At 43.7% G+C, this 22,685-nt stretch overlaps 1 protein-coding gene across 1 annotated transcript in view; it reads right to left on the bottom strand.

Annotated features, from left to right (window-relative positions):
* Nucleotides 1-1,587: 1,587 nt before the first annotated feature.
* The window catches only part of LOC306706376 (xenotropic and polytropic retrovirus receptor 1 homolog), a 57,901-nt gene continuing 36,803 nt past the window's right edge, over nucleotides 1,588-22,685 (bottom strand). The window contains exons 7-16 of the mRNA XM_079173439.1: nucleotides 22,450-22,531; nucleotides 16,100-16,189; nucleotides 15,844-15,941; nucleotides 15,434-15,613; nucleotides 12,259-12,424; nucleotides 11,979-12,173; nucleotides 10,787-10,953; nucleotides 10,537-10,676; nucleotides 9,645-9,866; nucleotides 1,588-7,902 (exon numbers count right to left, since the gene is read on the bottom strand). Coding sequence (XP_079029565.1) covers nucleotides 7,848-7,902; nucleotides 9,645-9,866; nucleotides 10,537-10,676; nucleotides 10,787-10,953; nucleotides 11,979-12,173; nucleotides 12,259-12,424; nucleotides 15,434-15,613; nucleotides 15,844-15,941; nucleotides 16,100-16,189; nucleotides 22,450-22,531 — 1,395 coding nt within the window. The 3' untranslated portion in view covers nucleotides 1,588-7,847. The remainder of the gene's footprint in view (nucleotides 7,903-9,644; nucleotides 9,867-10,536; nucleotides 10,677-10,786; nucleotides 10,954-11,978; nucleotides 12,174-12,258; nucleotides 12,425-15,433; nucleotides 15,614-15,843; nucleotides 15,942-16,099; nucleotides 16,190-22,449; nucleotides 22,532-22,685) is intronic.

The following is a 22,685-nucleotide window of genomic DNA, read 5'->3' on the forward strand; positions in this document are numbered from 1 at the left end:
TGGATGTGTTCATTACATTACCATGACACATGTTGTATCGACTCACCATTCTGAATAATGTGTGTGTGCTTAGTGTTTACTTGCTCCCGTGTCCTCTTGATAGCTGGGTTGCAACTACATGATGGTTGAAACCACTCATAATGATATGACAGTATTATTAGTACACCATAGATATCATTGTTGTAGAACATGATTAAGGTGGACTCATGATAAGAATAGAGAGAATTACACACAATTTATTTTTACTGCTTATTATGAATAATACACACATACTGATCCGCCCATACACAGATTCACACACATATTCAAACTCCTATTCTATGGTAATCTACACATACATGTATATACACACATATATATATATAGTACATGATACATAAGTGCATACACCTACATATATCCTCATAAGTATCTATTAATTCGTATCAGTTAGATTATCTTTGGGCTTGTTTTTATCTACTTATTCTGAAAGAGTTGATATCATTATTTTCGCTATAAGATCTCATTGGATGATGCATCCCATTAAGCCTACTTAAAGAAATATCATCTGATTGATTGAGGTGATGAGGCACTTAAAATTAACCTATACTTTTTCCCAATACTTGTGCATTTAACGCCGTCTGCGATATGTTGCCATGCTTCTCGTCTAGCCCTCGCAGCGTTAGATTTCGTCATGATTATGGTCTTGAATTCTTCGTATGTGTTCATGATCATCTCCTGCTCGTCAGCGGAGAAAAAAGAGGCTCTTTCTTTGAGTTTATTTGCCGTTGTACTGTTAGAAAATCATGGTTTCGGTGATCGACGCTTCCCCCTTTTGAAGTAGGACGGGCACGCGCAACGATCCTGATGACTGACATCTGGCTCGAATTAACGAGACTGTTTGAGCGGATCAGCCTTTGAGGAACCGAGATAGCCTGATGTCAATCATCGAGTTAATTTAAGCTGGATAATAGGACATTTGATCGACTTAGTTGAGCCACGTACGAGGAATAGGGCCCAGCATGGTAATAAACGTAAGCAAATAAATACAACAACATACCTAGCGGGGTCACTTTGTGTCCCTTAGTATACTCAGAATGTTTGAACATAAATAGAAATGGAGGTGAATGGAACTTTTCTTGTGATGCCGTCATGAACCATACAGACATTTTCTACAATATTTACTGCGTAGTCAGCAGGTCAAAGTCAAACTTTAAAGTGATGACGTACAATAAAAACACAGGAAATAATAACTTGATATTTTCACTAGCGAGTAAACTAAAGGCTGTTTCCAAGAGAGATGACACTTTTCCAATTGAATGGAATGCACTGCTCAGCATGAACGTTTGGATTTCACACATATTCTATACATCAATGTTATAAAGTCCTCGCTGTATCGTCTGAGAGGTTGAACACTGATGACCTGTCACTTTGTGCACAAGAATGGTCAGATTTAATGGTGCTGATCTCAAATCCCCAAATGTTTCTATGTACCATCTAATCCCTTGTATGTATTACTCTTGTAGGTAGTAAGCAGACACACAAACATCAGTGTTAGTTTGAGAAGAGAAATAAAACTTCCAGTCACAAACACCTCTTTGAGCTTTAACTGTTTTTACTGAAAACCTGTAACAGGGTTGGTGAACCAGGCACCTCTGTAGCATCACGCTGCTACTGTACATACAAGACAACACCCACAGCACAGTCACGATTATACAATGCTTCTAATCAATATATTCATCAATATATAATGTATTGTATAATCAACAGCTCTGGGTCACAACATGGAACAAAATGCTCTCTCTGGTTCTGGAGACCAACCAGAAAACGTCTCACATTTTGGTTTTATTGGCTCCATTATATTCTAGTTGGAATTCTGCTTCACCGATATAGAGGTCACATCCTTCTGATCCCAGGTCTGTTTCTTACAACCACACAGAAAGATGTGGGCCAGTGAGCATGGAACTTCATCAAACATCTCAACTGAGTTGATCAGAACAAATTTCTTAAAAACAACAAAAGCAACACGCGTGTGGTGTAAAAAGACACTAAACTTAACAGCACGGCTTCATGTCCCTGGACTCTGGACCTCTGAGAGGCTCCATGCTGCAGGCCCAGAGGACTTCAGGATGAGGATTGGTGTGTTCACAACAGCGCTGCTGGTCCAAACAGACTACAGGAGTGTCCTCACAGGGCGGGGGTCACCAAACATCTGGGACTCTTTATTTGAGGAAAAAGACTTTGAGACGTTTGCAATGTCAGCCACTGGGATGTCCTGGAGCTGAAGCGTGGACAGTGTTGCGACAGTGTTGAGACCAACTGATGGGCGCACCGCTCAAGCTTCAGCAAAAAAACAGGTTTTCCTTTCGATGCGTCCAGATCTGAGGACAAAAGACATACAGGCTGCCAAATGGGTTACTTCCTCTTTAATAATCTGCATAACAGTCCGTTATCAAAAGACATCCCACTCAAATGTGATCCAGATCTTGAGAAGTGCTTCACTACTGATCTACACGTCTTCCATTTGTGGGTTCAATGGTCTCCGATGGGCATCTGAAGAAACTGAATCAAAAGGAAAGTCTGTGTGGTTTCTGGTGCATCCATGAACTGTGGAGGAGAGTAAGACATTGGGCCTCATGCAAGAAGCACCCGTACCAACACATTTGTCTTTGAGTGGCTGCAGAAGCCAGTTCAGAGGACATGTTGAATGTCCTCGTAGGTCAGACGTGTCGTACTCATGGACAAACACCCGCCTCTCTTCTCAGAGTTAGAGCCTGAACCAGCTTCGAGTTTGAAGATGATACCAAAATCAATTCAAATAAAATGACATGATTCAAATATAATACATACCCGATGCAAAATTCATATTTTGTTTACCATATCATCATCATCATGGCGTGCCAAATTACAGCGTTGAAAAAAAAGAAGATTTTGTTGGCATATTTCAGCAGGTTGTCCTCTGTGAAGTCATTCCTTCTTCACGTCTGTCAGCACGGCGCTGCTCTGGTGGAAACTCGGCAGCGCTATTCATACTTTCCTAATAAGGAAACTGCTGCCGTAGATACGCGTGTCTGCTGCTCTACGACAGCAGGACTCGGGGCTGCGCAGAGTGAATGATTACATTAATGATCACATCTCACAAAAGAAAATCTCCTCATTACGAGATCACAGTCAAGCTAAAAGAAGCGATTTGCAACAAGTTTGTGTTTGGTGAATACGAGTTGGAACATAAAGAAGTGAGAGACGTTGGCGGTGAACAAAGAACACATTACTGCATGGGGCCCAATGAGAGGCTCTGCTGTGAACAACTGGTCTAATGTGAAATGTGAAACGCTTGTTGAAAATAGACAGTTGTATTGAAACGTTCTTAAGACATTCTGAAAGAGGGTTGGTATTGATATAGAAACATAAACATTGTTTTTTGACACAATTCATTTTCATTTGACCAAAAAAAGCCACATTCCTGTTTCATGTCTGAACACAATCATGTGTTCCATAAATGTACCGAAATGAAGGAAGTCTAAGATGAACAAAACATAAATCTGAACAAATCTAACCAGGTATTATTATCAGTGCTATTAAAGAAGCATTGAGGATGAATACTCAGCCCTACGCTGTACAGGTGGAGTCACCTGTCTGTCACAGTCTCATCAGCTTTAACACAAGCAGTGTGGCGTTCAAGTGTAATGGGAGAGAGTCATCGTCTGGAATGTAGAAGAAAACCAAAAAGATACGATCAAGTCAGTCTGCAGCTGAAATGTTCAGAGTTCAGAATCCTAACAAGTTCACCAGAACACCTTGAGGGCCCGCTCCGTATCAGAGGAGCACGTTACGTTTGGGGAAGTCAACCTATATGGCATCAACAAAATAAAAATACAAAAAATAACGGACGAAAATCACTTCCCAGAGGTTCCTTTGCTGAGCTCTGGTGTATTCATGTCAGAACTAAAGAGCCTTCAAATGGTACATTGATCCAATCCAAGCTGTTCACTCAATGAAAGGGGCGGTGACTGGAAGGCTGCGGTGCAAATGTGCTCAGAATGTCCTGAGTTCAAATCTTAGAGGAACTCATCTCCCACTCTTCGGTCAATATGGAACTTATTATAATATGTAAAGTATCTCAACATGAAAACCTGAGGGATTATGAAAATAGAAGCTCTGAACAAATGCAGAAAACATCAGAAAACGGACCTGTTCTTCCTGGATGGAATGATTGTGTCTGCTAAATGGACATTTGAGGAAAACAAAGCAGTGAAGGCAACACCCTCAATTCAAAGCTTGTGTAGAAATGTTCTGTGATTAAAATAGGAACACATGAAGAGGGCAGTGGTTTCTCTTCATGTGGGAGTGTGACAGAGTGTGCAACCAAAGGCAGAGTAGAAAAGTCAGCGGCTTCATTACTGTCCAACAAAAGAAGTTTATTCTTACTGAACCAAATCTAAACTTCTAGACACCGTCACGCATTTCACTTTTAATAGCAGCTTTCCAGAAACCAGTGTTTGTACGAACCAAGATCACAGGATCCAGCACACGCAAAGCTGCACCTGGTCAGCCGACCCACGAGCACGTTCACACCCGTTTAGATCGAAGATAGTAGAACATTTTTTAAGATCAATATTTTGTAGGTCAAGCTTATTTCAGTTTATAGCCTCATCCTGAATGCAGACAGAAGCTACTTCCTGCTGAGCCAAAAGACTGATTGTCAAACTCCAGTTCCATTGCTGCACCTTAAAACGCTGCTCACACCCAGAAGTGGACGAGCGGAATGAAGCGGAGCGTCTCCGTGAACCCTTCGATGACGGCGTCGTCTACCTGCTGGAGCTTAGTACAGAAGTAGGAACTCCTAGACCTTGTTTTATGAGACATTTATTACTAATGGCCTACAATATTTTATATCATATTGATAATCAGTTTCTGCTGTTACTAATCAGCGAAAATCTAATAGCTGTAACAACTAGAAGGGCACTAAGAGAGCACAGACATCCTTCAAGGCCAGACGCTTGCAAAGTTAACAGAAGTGAAGAAAGAGTGGATATATTCCCAATCCGCTCCAAGACAGACTCCAGTCCTCAAACAGCTGCTTTCTGTATATTCATACCATTAAAATAAGATGAAGGAAAGTAAAACTCTACTAGAACTCAAACGCTAAGCAGCGTCTTCACAAAGACAAAGAACATACAGAAACACATTTGGCATTAAAGTGCAGAATGACGGGAGGACTTATTGCTCATTGGTCACTGATTTCAATCAGCTTCCTGAAGTCACTCCAAATAGCACAAGCTATGAACAAGCTTGATGCAAACAATAAAGCAGAATGGTTTTTATTAAATGGCTGATTAATAAAAGCAATGAGCAGTAGAAAGTACAAGCTGAAGTAAACCGTTACCCAGCAGCACAAGTGGCTCCACCACTTTGGGAATGTGAAAAAGCAACAAAATGAATATCTTCCTTCTATTAGAAACATTTAGAAAAACATTTTCTCCAGTGCAATCACAACTACCTGTCTTCATCCAACATGAAGATGGATTCATGTAGTAGCTCCAATCATTTGGCAGCACAGGGTGACAATAGTGCTTTTGAAATATGCAGATGATGTAATGGTGACTGAGACTTTGTCAAACTATGGATACAAAACCGCACCAAGTACCTAAACTACCAGCTGTTTAAGAATGTTTCCGTAAATTCTCATACAAAATCAGGTGATGACTAATTTGGCCAGCATGAACAAATAACAGCTGGTAAAAAAAGACATTAAGAGGGAGCCAACAACAATGGCTTAATTAACATTTCCACAGAACTAACTCCATTCTGCTGCTCTGACTGATGTAAAGCTGCAACACTTGCTTTAGACTCCTCCACATTAAATAACAGTACGGCTGGAGTACTATTAATGTGATGTGCAATAGTGCAGGAAGCGGTGAGTCGCACTGATGGTAGAGTAAGAGCAGGAAACCCCAAAGGACTGGAAATAATGAGTGAATGAAAAGAGTATTTGTGATAAAGGAACCAGAGCAGCAGAGTGCTGAGTGGATGGAATTAGTGCTGTGGAAATGGACATTATAGTTCATTCAGCAAGACGACAGGTAAACATGGAGAAAGTTTAGAGTTTGCATTAATTAGAAAGCAGGAGCATTTAGGAATAAAAGACTGTTTCTAGTATACTCTGGATCTCTCTGCCTCTGAGCTAATAAAGAGACTCAGAGCCAGATACTCACAAAGTGTGAACATACAAATACATTAAAATGACTTTGTCCCAAGACAAATATGTTCGTTATTTTACAGTGTTCAATCCAAACCGGAGTCTTTATGGAACCTGAGCATGTATCTCATGAGTGTAAACACAGCCAATCAGATTCACTCCCCACCAAACCAGCTGGAAGAGTTCCAGTTGACCTACACCATCCTTTAGATTGTGAAGGTCTGAACCAATGTGACAGACAGGTGACCTCCCTCCTCTCATCCTCGTCACATTTCAATGAACCAATTCAACAGACACCAATTACTGTTTCATGAACCAGTAAACCTTTCAATCAGTCTTCAGTCAAGATTTCAGGGCACAAAAAATACTAATTCCTTGGACCTCACCCTAACTCTTGTTTCAAGTTTACAGAAACGTATGGGCCGGAATGAGTTGACAGGTGGTACTGAGGTATCCCCCCCACTCATACATACATAAATAAGTTGGCATACATTCAGTAAAACCAGTTCCACATGGAGGATATTTATGGTGGTGACCAGGATGTTAAAGGTGACCTTCTTCTTTTTCTGGAAGCAAAATCTCCACGACTGAACATTCCAGCTGCTGTTCCATGCAGTCTGAACTCAGCACGAGTATTTCATGTTTCAGGAATATTTACAACCACTGTTATAAATACCTACTAGTTTATATGTGTGTGTGTGTGACGCTCATCCATGAACAATAAAACATTTAAAATCACTGTTTGTGTGTGTGTGAACACACAAGAGGCATTCCACTCCTTCACTCCTAAAAAGTGCGTGTTTCTGTGTGTGTGTGTGTGTGTGTGTGTCTAAAGCGTGTACGGTGCAGGTAGGCAGCTCTGTGATGATTTGAAGGGGCAAACTGAAGAGTGAGGGAGTCAAGTCAGTGACTGAATGTCATCACCAAATTCTTGTCAGCATAGTCTGTTGGCCAAAGGTCAGGGAGAAGGTCACAAGGCCTAAAAAGTTGCCGAAAGAAGGAGACACTTTTCATCCCTTTTTATTCTCCTATTGGAAAAAGCTGGCTTTAGATCCACTCTGAGGTCCAAATTAAAAGTGGACTCGTATCTCTCGAGGTGTGGTGGAGGTGGATTCTAATAGCTAAAGGCGGGGAGAAAACCTTTTGGTCCTCAACAGCAGCAGGTTTGAAGTGGTCGGCCTCTCCCTGTGTGGAAGCTGAGTGGCACCGAGAGGGAGCAGGGACGCTTCCTGTCAGGGTGATCGGCTTGCATTGCATTTAGCTGCGATGTTCATGCTAGACGGAGGCTTTTAGGAGAGCTCAAGCAATGACTGGAGTTGAAGAGTTCACCTGTGGGTGGCTGTGGGTGACCCACTGCTTCGGTAAGGTTTAAGAGTTTAAGTGGTAAGCCCACCCTTGATTATTATTGAAGGTAGAGGGAAGAGTTTCATGGCCATGTTGCTGGGTTGTTTGTTCAAGAGGTAAAGGTTCCTCCCTTGAAATACTTGAAACGGTTCTGAACCCATGTTGAGGCTCATGCATTGGGGAAAGGGTTACGTCGGCATGAGAGTTGAAAACCTGTCCTTGGTTGAGAGTTCAACGCCCAACTCGCTGGGTAATTCCTCAGTTAGGAGGCGGAGTTTCCTCCTTTGAATAAATTCTGGACCCAGGCGAGGGGCGTGGCCTGATGTCAGGAGTCATCATCGGTGTCCTCAATCAAAACCTTGGTGTCACGGGTCTTGGACCTGAAGTGGGGAAATGGAACAGATTGTTTACAGTGATGAAGCACAGTATGGAGGCATACAGCAGCAGATAGAGTGGGAGTGGTTATGACGTTACATCTCTTTTTTAAAGAATGAATTCAGAACAGAATTAATATTGATTTTATGTTCATAACAGCAACGTCACTATATAAACCAAACAATATCTCACTAGAAACAAATCTAAAATACCAATAAAATAAATAAGATTCCAGAGTGAAGTTCAGAAAGAATGAAAAACACAGACATCAGCCATCAGCAGTCGTCTGTCTCAGCCAGCAGAGACGTTTACAAGAAGCTAAAACACAGCTAACCAGTCAAACAGCTGTGGTGTTAGCTGGTTTGTAACAATTCACTATTAGCCAAGCTAGCGCGCCTCTCTGCTCTGCTGTTTGCTGGCTTCACTCAGTGTGTGTACCTGTGTGTGAGTGTGTGTGAGAGGGGCGGTGTTTGCAGTGTATAACCTATCACAAACCTGGACAAGTCTGCTGTCTGCGGCATATTTTACAAATCAAGAGCAAATTATAATATTATACAAATATGTAACAAAGTTTAAAAGGACAAATGAAGGAAGGACAGCTGGTAATAAAGCGCAGATTGTGTAAATGAAAAGACTTCACTGCTTCATCTAGGGCACGAAAGAGCTAGACTAGAATTACATGAGCGTATTCTGGAACTTAAAGTGTTGCTTTGATGTGAAATAGAAGATACTTGGCATGGGTGACAATATTTTAGCCTTGTTCTTTGAGCTGCAACCTGGCGGTGTGAAACACACTTGTGGGCAAATAAAAAATGAATATAAAAATATAATTCAAAGCGGTAAGAAGGTTTCCTTGCATAACCTATAACCTGAGCAAAGTAACGCGACTGTAAGACACGACTCCATCATGTCACACTGCAACACACGGCTCAAGAAGCTGACACACATGATAAATAGATATGATAAAGGAATATATACGGATTTCTTCTTTTTTTTTTATTTGCTTCCAAGTCTGTTTCACACCGCCGTTGTTTCAGCTGAAAGAATAAGGGTTAAATATTGTCACACACGCCATGAGAATACATCTGCAACACATTCATTGAACAGAATACACACATGTAGTCATAGTCAGAGCTATGGTGCTCTATACGGACATTGATATCATAAGCCTGTAAATGAACACAGTCACAGTCAGCTGTCCGTTCTGCGTTCCTGTCTTTAAGTCTGGACTATGACTTGAACTTGACATCTAGATATTGTAGCTTCTTTAATTCTTACAGTGATGAAACTGTGACTTTATATGTAAGCGTCGATGGCAAAATGATTCCCGACATCTCGAAAACAAATGTACATCTGCAATAAGAAAGGCTAAATGTAATTTGTAATTTGTAAGTTATATTCAAATCAAGCTAAATTCTGGCAGTACATTTTCTTAACCATACGTTTTCCCACTCATTTCCTCCTCCTGTACTTTTGAAACATTTTGCATCAGCTGGTAACCTGTTCCTTGATCTTATACAGGAGCTCCTCTGCCCACTATAGATCCCGACACCCAGGGAATGCCAAGACCTTAGCTTTTCTCTTCTGGTGACGTGGCCAATGAATTGCTAGCTATAGCTCTACAGAAGAGGATTACAGATTGGTGAGGATGATCTTAATCCATATTTTTCAACCTTCCAATCTGCAGTAACCCATCAGCTTCGTGTGTTCCCATATCTCGTTGACGTCTGTTACTGTTGAGACTCACTGTGAGGCCAGTCGTGGTCTACGTAGACTCATGCTGTAGCTCCTCTTCCAGCTCTTCTTGCCCTGCCGGTTCCGGACTCCGTCCTCCTGGTCCATCATCTGCTCCAGCAGTGTCTGGTCGTCAGCATTGAGCGGAGCCACGCTGATGTCTCTGACGGCCCTGAACTCACCACAGTTATTCAGGTGTTCGTTCTCCAATCGGAAGAAGTTCCATACGAAACGTCTGGAAGGAGAAGCAATTTGACATCGCATATTAAATATTCTAACAACAGTGAATAACAATGGACCACATCCTCATGTCATCGCATGCTTTATCAGTATTCACATGTTTTCTTCTAAGTTAGGGGGGACATGGGTGATGACTTGATTAGTCGATTGATTTAATAGAAAATAAAAGATCATTAGATAATAGATTTAAATGACAAATCTTTCTTTTCATTCTATTTAAAATAATTCAAGCATTCACAGACAGGAAATGCTGTGTCCTGTACTGCTGCAATGCTGAAGCAGTGCAGCAGTACAGGACATTATAATAGGAGTACTGTAAAATGTCTAGTCATTTGATTCCCAATAGTGCTGAAACAATTATCTGATTAATATATTGGTGATTCAATTTAAATCACAAACAATGTGGATAGTCAATTAACGGCTTATCTAAAGTGTTACACATGACAAACATTTGCTTTTTACAGCTTTTAATATGGACAATGTTCTCTATCTTTGTAACTGACGACTGAAATGTATTTGAATTTTTGATGGTTGATCAGACAAAACTATTTGACATTTTATGGAATGATGATCAGGGAAAATAATAATATAAATGACTATTAACCCTAAGGGACTAAGGGGAGGAAAGTAAAAAGGGGAAGAAGAAGGAAATAGAACGATGATACCTAAAGACCTCCATGGGGGCAAGTATAGTCGCCAGTATGTCAGAGATGCCGTGTAACCCAGTAACTGTGCTGAGGGAGACGGTTAAAGTCCATGAAAAGCGCAACAGGACGTCCTCCACTATAGCACTGTAGTAATAGGCCTGACGGGAGAGACAGAAAACAGGGAGAACACATCATCACACTGCAGTTAATATTCAGTCAGGGACGGGTACTGAAAGGATCAGACTACTCTCCTTGTGTGGAGAAATACCTTATGTGGGTAGACTATCTCCTCTCTCAGAAAGGTGTTCTCCCCTGCGTTGCGGTCGAACAGGCCCCAGTCCATCTTCAGGTCCCAGACGAGTGTGTAACATGAGCTGACCACCAAACAGCCGATATACAAGTAGAGGAAGATCTTGGCGTCACCGGGAGCTTCAACTAAGGAGGAGAGAGAGAGACGGGTGTGAGGTGTGACAGCTGGTATAGCATCAGATTTGTAAGTTTAAAATTGATATGTTTTCTAATAACTCAGAAATCTGTATTTTTCACTTAAAGTTACTATGAGGAACTTTTAACTGGTTATGAAAGAATTTAATACTGAAGCCTCCAAAATGAAAGAAGACCATTAGAGAGAAGATTGGCTATTTCTATATTGTTATTCTTAAAGCTCGTCATTGGTCGGATTCCACGCAAAATCAGACTTCTTCAGCTCCTTCAGCTCAGGCTCCAGCGGGACCTCCGGCAGAGACCAACCGATCCGGCTTTGCTGCTGCCTCCAACTTGCAGTCAGAGCTCCAACGGGAGGAGGAGCTCTGACACTGGCAGCAGGAGAACCAGAACCGGGACTGAACGGGGCAGACTGTCAGACCCTGCTGCAGGAAAATTAGAGGTTTTCTAAAGGGAGTCTGGTGCTCAGAAACATTACTGCTTCTGTCCACAGGGACCGCCAAAATCAACACAAAAATGAAAGTTCCTCAGAGTAGCTTGTACAGAACAGGAAAAGCTGCTTTAAACTATACATTCAGTGGCCAAACAGAAGCACTGACGCCCCACAGAGGAAATAAACAAGAACTGGATAAGATCCTTTTTCTTTAAAGAAATAACACGTTGTTGTCTGACTGTTAAGTATGCTTTTCTCATGGTCTTTGGCATCATTTCTAATAACTAACTGGAATGAACATCCTGAAGAAAATACTTTCTCTAGTTGTGACTGTGAATCTTGTTTTTCAGGATGGGGAGTATGACAGGACTTTTGTTGTAGTTTATCATGTTTATCAAGAAAACAGTGAAACAGTAGAAGTTAAGAACACAGGGAGACAGCTTCCTAAATTATTATTAGTAATAAAGGTCTGTTTGATATAAAGGCCTGGTGCCATCTGTAATGAATATTCCAATAAAGGTGTATGTGTAGGCTTTGCCCTCTGCGAATTGAATACACCAAAGAAGTGTAGTGTCCATTCTACCTTTATGTGTGCTGTACAGGGCAGCAAAGGTGACAACAAAGAAGGAAGTGGAGTATTTCCCCGCGTTCACCAGGTGAGGGAATGCCCGTTTGGTGTCGCGGTAACGTCGGAGACACTGGACGAATCGGAACCAAGCAGGAAGACACTGGATCACCGCACGGACGCCATAGGAGTAGGAATTACACACATCGGTACCTGCAGAGAACAGCAGGCAAACGGTGTGGTTATGACACGGTCATCATTGGATCAGTCTTTACAGCCTTTCATTGTTTAGTCTCACCTTGACTGCTAATGAGTCCATCGTGTTTTTTCCAGTCTAGTTCAAAACTGTAGAAACAGATCATATACTCCAGATCCATCAGAACCACACCAAGAGAGTTCAACTGGTCAGCCAGCCAGAAGTCTGCAAAGCCAACATGATGAAACGGAGCCGTCACCACTCGAAACTGTGAAAGAGGGACAGAGAGGACGGTGTCAGAGACTGAAGCATTCACTGGTAAGCTCTGTCAAAGTGGATTACATCACTGTTCTCCATTCACTCATTGATTTTACACTTAGTCCATTTGCATTTGCTCTGTATTTTGGGTGTTGTGATGGACTCGACCGGCATTTAAACCTTTCTCAATGATGACTAAATCACACTTTGTAGTTCAGCACATTGATGGTGCCTGAAGACCTTAAAGATCCAGCGAAATGATAAATACACCTTCTTAGTTTCACAGGAGTTGGGCTACAAATGTATGCTGACGATACGGTTTTATTTGTGGCTACTATCGCTGCAGTCAAACTCATTTCAATATCAAAAGTATATCCCCCCCCAAAAAAAATATACTAAAATTTCAATGTGACATTGATTTATTATCAGAATATATTGTGCAGAAAAATGAAAAATGTAAATGTGATGTTTGCACAAGTACTTAAAAGGCATTTCATGTTTACACACATGAGAAACATTGAGGACACAATTTGCTTACAATTGGTCTCGACCTGTGAAACATTAAAACACTAAATTACTTTTTAAATACTTAATAAAACTGAAGTACTATTGGTCAGATTGTGCATCTGAAGGAAAGATGTGAAAATGAAGATCAAAGAGCATTGTAAGGAAGTTAGAGATAAAGTAGTAGACATACACAAAATAATATCAGAGTGTTGTGATGTTCCAGTGAGCAGTGTTGGATCAATAGTAAGGAGATGGACACTGCATTATATCACCCCTCCCTCTAAACTCAGCATCAAAGCTGAGTGATGGAAGCCAGCAACAATCCAACAATCACTTTGAAGGAGCTGCAGACATCAGTGACTGAGTGGAGCGAAGATGCACCAGTTAACCATGTCAAGACCTTTGCATAAAACTGACCATCACTCAAATAAGAACATATCAAAGAACGTCTGGAGTTTGCCATAGAGCCTGAGAGCTAAGATGTGGGACAAGGTTCTGTTGTCAGAGACCAAGATGCGCTACGTGTGACACAAACCTATCACGGCCCATGCCTAAACAAAAACCATGCCCATGGCTGTGGGGATGCTTTTCCTCAGCAGGGACTGTGCATCTTGATAGAATTGGAGAAAGAATAGATGGAACAGGGAGATTCTGAAGGAGAACCTGCTTAGTCCACTAAAAAACCAAAGCTTCGGAGAAAGTGCACCTTTCAGCAGGACAATGGCCCTACTGGGCCAAAGCAACAAAGGAACATTTAAACGACAAAAGGTGAATGTTCTACAAACAAAGATTTCAGTCCGATCCAGAATCTGTGGCACTATTTGGAAAATTCCACAAGCGTCATCAATTGAACCTGATTAAGCTGGAGCAAATGTGCCATGATGGATGGGGAGAGATCCCTCCCTCACAGTGTGCACAGCTGATAGATACTTCCCCAATAATACAATGCTATTAAAGCAGCAGAAGGGGGCTGTACCACGTTGTGATGTGTAGGGGTGGCAGTGTTCCCCACAGGACTTTGTGGGACTATGGTCGGCGGACCCTCTAGGGAGGTCCAGGGGCACGCTTCACTGGAAGAACATTTTGTACATTTCTAAGTTAAACGCATCAATCAGATGCACTTTGAGAGCAAATCAAGAGGCTAGATCTAACAACAACTTTGCGCTCTTGTGAAGAAGTTTGTGCTCTCACTCTAGTAGTGTGAGAATGTAACTAAGTACATGTAGACTACTTCAGTACAATGTTGAGGTACTTGTACTTTACTTGAATATTTCCAATTTAGATAATTTTATACTTCTACTACATTTCAGAGGGAAATATTGTACTTTCACCTTTAGCATATGTATTTGACATTGATAGTTACTAATTAGGCTTCTTTGCAGATTCAGATTCTTAATACAAAATATGAATGAACTAATACACCATGATGTATTACTTCATAGTATATAACCTAATTATTAAACATATAAAGTAGTTAAAATGAGCTCCACTTTTACCAGCTGGAACGTTGGTAATGAACACATTAATGCATCAATAATTATAATCCAGTGATAAAGGCCGACCGCGATACATTAGTTGAAATGTGACATTCTGCATAATAAGTATAACATTACTTTCGTTACTTTAAGTATATTTTTACGCTAATACTTTTGCACTTTTACATTTTGAATGCAGGACTATTGTTTGTAACAGAGTATTTTTACACTGAGCTCTTGTAAATAATACAATCTTAAACACATTGGTTGTATGGATGTGAATGGTGATGACGCGGCAAAAAAGCCACACTCACAAAGCATGAGAAAACGAGACTGGGTCCGTGTTTCAAGACCCGGTGCGTTGCCGACATCCCTGCAGACCATATGTCGCTCCCCGCGGGGAGACGGAGCACAGCTGCACTTAATTAATTAAGTTAATGGCCCCCAGGAAGCAGCTCGTCCAGGCGAGTGCTGTTGAAAGTCGGACACGGCCGCGAGACAATTTCACTCTCCGAGCCGAACTAGAGTCGCACCGCTACACAGGAAATGCTCTCTGTTCATTATGAAACTGTGGCGGGGCAAAGTTGACTTTGGTGGGCCACCACAGTCTAGGTAATTGATGGGGTTGAATACCTATGCACGCAGCACTTTTCAGTTTTTAACTTTCTTTAAAAAGGTCTGCTGAAAAATATTTCATCTTTGGCTTAAAAAAAATGATGAGAATATGAGACTGCAATAAAAACAGTGGAAAACATGTCTAGGTACCATTTGAAATTCAAACAAACCTGATAACTTTTAAGGGGGTTGCATACTTTTACAAGCCCCTGAAACAATTCATCAATTACTTGGACATTTTAGTTTAAATGTATTATGGACAAAAAAAGGAATATGTATGTCTTATAGTTGTACCGCCTGCTGCTCAGCCAAAACACTCAAATGCAAGATAGACACTTTTTCCTAGAACGACATTAAAGATGAACAGTGGTGACAAATATTGTACAGAAAAGCAAATAGAAAGACTGTATGTATGATGTTACCAAGAGTTTGAGCAGCCAGAAGCGTGACTTGTAGTAGCAGGTCTTGAAGGGATTGATGAGGAAGAGGAAGAAGAGGCCGTAGAGGGCAAGAGGGTTAGCCTGCATTGGTACCAGGATGCTATCACTGAAGAGACAGGACAGCAGGCTGACGCACCACAGCACCCCCAACAGACCTGCAATCTGCACACACACACACACACACACACACACACACACACACACACACACACACACACACACACACACACACACACACACACACACACACACACACACACACAATTCATCAGCATGAAAATACACTCAACAACTGATACAAATGCACATGGTTACTAAGTTACTATTTCCATCTCATTTTGTGGGCCTTAAGCCATTTGTTTGACACAATGTGTGCATGTGTGTGCTTGGACCTCAAACAGATGTTGATGTGACAGGTTGTTTCTGGGGTTGAGTTCAAAAATGAGTACATGGTTCACTCCCGCCTGCCTCCAGCCGTAGGTGTTGATGCCTGGAAGATGAAACAGTGGGACAGGTGGAAGGTAAACGTATGTATTATTTAGACTTGCTTTCCTTCCTTCCTTCCTTCCTTCCTTGTCCTGAATTGAATGAACAGAAACTTGACTCCCAACTTAGCATCGTATCATGTTTGTGTGTGTGTGTGCATACCTAACAGGAAGAGGAATTCTATTAAAAGGAAGCCTCCTCTGTAGATCCTGACCATAGGCCAAACATCAGCACTACGGATCACCACAGCTCCTGGTGACAGGTAGAGAGATGTGGAAAAAGAGTGTATGATGTATGGACAGAAAGAGACAAGGAAAATGATACAAGTGCTCAACCAGAGAAAGAGAGTGAGAACACATACATCAGATCATTCAGTGACCAACTTATAAACTTCTTTACAAGGCAGAAGCCCCATGGTAAACATACCATGGGGCTTCATGTTGAATCAAAATCATAATATGTGGAGCAGATTGTTTAAGTCACAATTTAATGCACGTGGTAAAAAACTCAAGTCCCATAGTTTAAAGTAACTGTGCGAGTATTAGAGTTGTTTCTTTTAGACAGCTTCATGCATTCATATCTTCAGCAGATACAAAAAGGTTCACCTTGAAATGGATGCATTGCCCTTACTGTGATGCTGTTGTGCAGACTAAAGATTTAAGATGTATTTATTTTGATCAGTTAGAGATTTCAAGTAGAATTGTTGTTAATATTAACAGATACAACTTACCCAAAGTGATTTTATTAACTGCAACACTACTTTAGTTCTATTCCACCTGTCTTTATGTGTAGAAGGCTTCTTTTGTTACAGTACTTTGTGAAGGGCCTGGATTACCTTTCTGTTTATCTTGAGACCCAACACACTTCTACATCTACGCTCGAGTACACAGTACACACTTGGCTCTCTGTCCTAGATTTTCTATATGTTGACATTTGGTGTTATAGTATATTGTAAAGTTTGTTTTCCTTATTAGCATTAAATGATGAGCCTATGAGTGCGTTTTAAACCAAGCCATGTTGTTACCACATCACATGCTGCTGTTGCAAACTGTAGGGGAGAGGTTGACTTTTATTTGCACAATTCAAACAAATGGAAAGTAATAAGCAGACGCTTTTATTGTTTTATTGTTATTATTTTAATCGGTCATCACCAGTCTGATAAGGGCCACCGAAGTCGTGAAGACAGCAATCGGTGAGATCGATTAATATTGTTTTCTATAACAGTTGTTCGTTTTCCACAGTTGGCAGAGCGCTTCCGCTCTAGCTAATCGAGTGGCATACCGACGAGAGCGTAGAATTACGCCGTCATTCCGCCCTTCACAGATACGGCTATCACAGTTAGCAGTGTCTTCGCTCAGGCTAACTTGATGTGATGCTAGTTCGACTAGATCAGCATTAGCATTGTGTACACTGATTTTGTAACATTACGGCTATCACAGTTAGCGAGTGGTTCCGCTCAGGCTAACTTGATGAGATGCTAGTTCTACTAGATCGGCATTAGCATTGTGTACACTGATTTTGTAACATTATGGCTATCACAGTTAGCAGAGTGTTTCCGCTCAGGCAAACTGGGTGAGAGACTAGTTCCATTAGATCGACATTGACATTGTGTCCATTGGGATTTAATTTGACATCTGACAGATTTCACAGTTAGCAGTGTCCTCGCTCAGGCTAACTTGGTGAGATGCTAGCTAGATAAAGCTGGTACTGGGACTGTGTCCATTGACTTTGTAACCTTACGGCTGTCACAGTTAGCAGAGTGTCCTCGCTCAGCCTAACTGGTGGGACACCACTAGTTATAGCGACTGTCCTAGTGAAGAGAGTGCCCTCGCTCCCCTCTCACTGTAAGGACTGTTTTTTTGGCCTGTTTCCACAGTGGCAGAGTGCTCTCGCTCAAGCTAACTGGTGGGTCACCAATATCTGCAGCAAATATCCTAGTGAAGAGAGTGTCCTCGCTCCCCTCTCACTGTAAGGACTGTTGTTGTTTTTTTGGGCCTGTTTCCACAGTGGCAGAGTGCTCTCGCTCAAGCTAACTGGCGCGACACCAATATCTGCAGCGAATGTCCTAGTGAAGAGTGTCCTCACTCCCCTCTCACTGTAAGGACTGTTTTTTGGTCTGTTCCACAGTGGCAGAGTGCTCTCGCTCAAGCTAACTGGTGGGTCACCAATATCTGCAGCGACTGTCCAAGTGAAGAGAGTGTCCGAAGAGATCACTCCCCTCTCACTGCCCCCTGCCTGTTCTCTCAACATTCAGCAGAGCGCTCCCGCTCAGACTGACTTGGAATTCCGCATCAACTAGTGGGACATGGGTTCCCCCAGAATTGCGGCCATGTTAAACTCTCCCGGCTGTAGGACCTGTATAGCTCCTCTTCAGCCTGAGGACGGCCATGACCTCTTGCCTTAGCCTCGAGTATCTGAGGGAGGGCCTCTCGGAGAACCCAGGCAGGACCTGCGGCATCATGCCTTGAGCAGTAAGGCCTGCTAGGCTGGCCGAAATGGAACACCTGATGCTTGAGTTTTACCCCCCCGTCAGGACAGCTGAATCCAGCTCAACCTACCCTGATCATTTTGCATGGTGCTGGCACGCCTGCAGTGGAATACACAGCAGCCGGAACTTCCGCCTGCGAGTGCCTTCTTCAGGCACCTTCCCGCCCTCACCACCTTTTCTGTTCCTCCCTCCGAGGAATATCTAAGGGAGTTGCATGCATGCTGGAGAGACACCAGGGCTCTCTCCTGCCTTACATCAGATGGCCGAACCTGACGGCCATGCAGGAGCTGGCAAATTTGGCCTTGCATGTATGCCAATCATTTAGCTGACTATTGCGTCCCTCATAGTTTTCCCCTGAGGAGAATCTGAGGCCCGATGCCAGGTACCCTCGATCCCAACATTGGGTCAAGGATGACCTGCTATCCAGGGCTTATGACACAGCAGCACTGTGGACTGTATCGGCAACTCCCTCTCCCAACTCATGCTTGCCCTCGCAGCTTCTCTGCAGCAGGCTACTTTCGACGCTTTCGCCTCCAGCCTAAGTGAGGCTTCATTGCAGGCGTTTGCGCTCATGTCGAGGGAACTTGGACGTATGATGTCCACCCTGGTCCAGACTCTCCGCCAGGTTCAAACCTGGTGAGCTGTTCGGGTCAGCTGCTATACAGGCGCTTCAGCGAACTGCTAGCCAGACCAGGCAGCAGTTCTCTCGTCTTCACAGGGACATGCCTGCACCCCGCAGACCTAGGGGTCCCACTTGGTTCCCCAAGGCCGTTTTGTCAGCCTCCAGCTTACCCCAGTAGCCGCCACAGGCCTCAGCGTCCCGCTGAGAGGCCGGCCAGCTACCAATACGACCCTACCTAAGTCCCCGCCGGGCAATCTCCGAACTTGGGGACTAACAGTCACCCCCATAACCTCCAGAGGCAGGGGGGCCAGGAGACTATGTCTCCGGGCCGGCTGTCGTTTTTTTTCTCCCAGCAGCAGATTCCCAAGGGAGAGTGGTTCACGTCTGTCGACGCCTATTCCCATGTTCCCATGGTGCATCACCACAGGCAGCTTCTTCGTTTTGCCTTTTGAGGCCACCACTTTCAGTCCAGGGTGCTTCCATTCGGACTCTCCCTTCTTCCCACGGGTGTTCAGAAGGTGTGTTACTGCTGTCCTTTTCCCCTGCAATCACAGGGCGTGAAAGTACTGCTGTACTTAGACGACTGGCTGACCTGTGCGCCATCCCGGCTTCAGGCACCTCAGGACACTGCTCGCCTTCTCTCACGTGGCCCGGTGGGGCTTCAAGGTGAACATGGAGAGGAGCTACCTGAGCCCTCTTCAGAGCATAACCTTCATTAGTGTGGCTCTATGAGGGCCTATCTGTTGCCCAAGCCTATGGACAAGATCCCCCACAACCTCTTCCGGGGGGCAGACGGTTGCCCTACATCCTTTTCTCCGCCTATTGGGTAAACTGACAGCTGTCTCGACTGTCGTTCCCTTGGGTTTGCTGATGGCTGAACAGCCTTCACTTGGATGCCAAGTGGCACAGACAGGGCAATAATAGTATCAAAACAGTGCCTACTCACTCTATCCCCATGGAGGGAGAGTGCATATCTGGCAAACGGTGGCCCCATGGGCTCGGTTCCATTCTGCCGGGAGATTGTCACAACAGATACCTGCCTCTCAAGGTGCAGTGTGACAGAACAGGACTGCTTGGGGGCAGTTGTCTGCTCAAAGACCTCAGGGGCAAGCCAATGTTCTAGAGCTAAGTGCTCAAACACTTCCTCCCATATTTGAAGGGAAAGCATGTACCTCTGCTGTGTTTTCACATAAACCATCAAGGGGGCACCAGATCTGCAGAAGTTGCTACGGGGATCACCGTGCCCTTCTGACTTGGGCGGCCCCTCGCCTGACCAGCCTTCGGGCAATGGAGAACGGAACCAGGTTGTGGTTTTCCTGTTCCGTCACAAGCCTCCACCGGGAGAGTGGCGGCTACATCCAGACGTGATGTCGACCCACTGCCCCCACTGGTTCTCCCTGACGGAGAGGACCAGTCCTCTGGATCAAGATGCCCTGGCTCACACGTGGCCAGAGGATCTTCTTTATGCCTTTCCACCCTCTGATCTTGCCAATGCTTCTCAGAGTTCTTCCCCGACAGGAGGGACCTCCTGTCGCAACTAGATGGTCGGACTTGGTATCCCAATCCCTGCCGCCTTAAACTATGGGTCTGGCCCGACCAGATGCTGAGTGGCTGCATAGAACCAGTCAGACTGACTATTCTGAATGCCAGGGCGCGATCTACCCATCTGCAGTACAAAAACAGGTGGAAGCTGTTTTCTGACTGGTGTGCGGCTCAGAACAATGTCCCAGTACAGTGCCCCGTGCCTGCTGTACTGAGTTTTCTACAGTCCCTTCTAGATAAGGGCCGGTCTCCCTCTAACCCTTGGAGTATACATGGCCGCTATCTCGGGGCAGCATACTAAGGTCGACAATGACACAGGAGAGAGCCACAGACTGGCGTTCCTCTTCCTAAGGGGCTCTGCAATTGCGTCCCCCGAAGGCCCTACCCTTGGTACTAAATACCCTATGCTTGTCTCCTTTTGAACCCCTGGCACAGGCGGAGCCAAGATGGCTATCGGCCAAAATGTTTTTTCTCCGGTGAAAGAATCATGTCTGAGGTGGAACTCAGATGGCTTGGGTGTCACTTTGTGGCCTAATGCAGCGTTTTCTCCCAAGGGTGTTGACACGCTCACATATCAACCAGCCTATCCAGCTCGCGCAGTTTGACCCCCCATTAGGAGAGGAGAGGTCAAGGCTGCTGTGCCCAGTGCGGGCCCTCAGAGCTTATGTGGAAGCCACCGCCGGCATACGGCGGTTGGAGCAGCTCTTTGTCAGTTATGGTGAGCCTAAGAAGGGCTGTGCTCCTTCTAAAAGAAAAACAGCGCCTATCCCACTGGATAGTGGAGGCCATTGCCTATACATACAAGGCGAGCGACCGTGCTCGGCCATCCGGGGTGAAGGGCCACTCTACCAAAGGTGTCTCCACGTCAGGGGCAACACAGAGGTGTGCCTGTGGAGGATCTATGTGCTGCGGCCTCAGGGGCATCACCGAGCACATTCACCGAACACTACAGACTTAAGGTTGCCACCCCTCACCCACTGGGGAGGGTTCTTTGGCCAATTTCTCTGCCGGAGCTATACGAGGTAGTTATGGTGATTCCTCATGACTCTGTTGATATAAGTCATCCAGTGTTAAACACTGCCTCTGGCGGTCAGTAAGGATGAAATAGAACGAAAGTTACGAATGTAACTACGGTTCTATGAATCCTGGATGATTGGAATCCCGTGAACTCGCGAGAAGATTCCGTAGGACTGAACTCAGGATGACACCGGAACTTATAGACGACGGGGGGTCATCCGAGGTCACAGGTGACTTTGTTGATATAAATAATCAACCTGCGCAGGCGCGAGACAGAAGATATCCAGTGTTAAACACTGCCTCTGGCGGTCATCCAGGATTCATAGAACCGTAGTTACATTCGTAACTTTCGTTTTTAAAGGTGCTATATAATTAAAAGTTATAATTATTTTAGTTAAAAAATGGAAAAAAGCCTATTTCTTCATTCTAACTTAGTAATATCAAACAATATCCTTAATGCAAAAGACATAAATAGGTTATGAAACTTTAAAAAGTAATACAAAATACACCTCACTTTTACCCTGAAACTACAGTGTGTTCACTGCCAAGTACTGTATATCTCTGGTCCAGACACTCCGGACAGGAACTGTAGGGACTGGCTCTGATTGGCTAGTACTTGCTGGTTGGGCTGGTTAGGTTTAGGCATGAGGAGTGAGATTGGTGAGGAAAGAATATCAGGGTAAGCCAATCAGAGGCAGTCATGCCTTCACTATACTGACTGTTATTGTCCAGGAAGTAAAAACTGAGTCACTAAATGATTAAAGGTTTCAGAGCAATATTCTGAGATGCACTACTTATTTAATAATTGTTTGAGATTTGTATGTGTGTGTATGTATGCGTTACCTGTAATGACCACAGTGACTAGTAAGACAAGGAATACTCCGCAGTACAGCCCGACTCTAAAGGTAGTCCACGCAGGAGCAGGCTGCAGGCAGACAGACACACAAAACATGAACAAAAGCCTGTCACTCTAGAATAATGAGAACAATACTACTGTCTTACATATAATATACCAGGGGTTATTCAAAATATGTCAAATAACTGGGCCGTCCTTCAACATTAATGTGGTTCTCTGAGCT

The sequence above is a fragment of the Pholis gunnellus genome (assembly GCF_910591455.1).
Source record: "Pholis gunnellus genome assembly, chromosome: 14".
Lineage (NCBI taxonomy): Eukaryota > Metazoa > Chordata > Actinopteri > Perciformes > Pholidae > Pholis > Pholis gunnellus.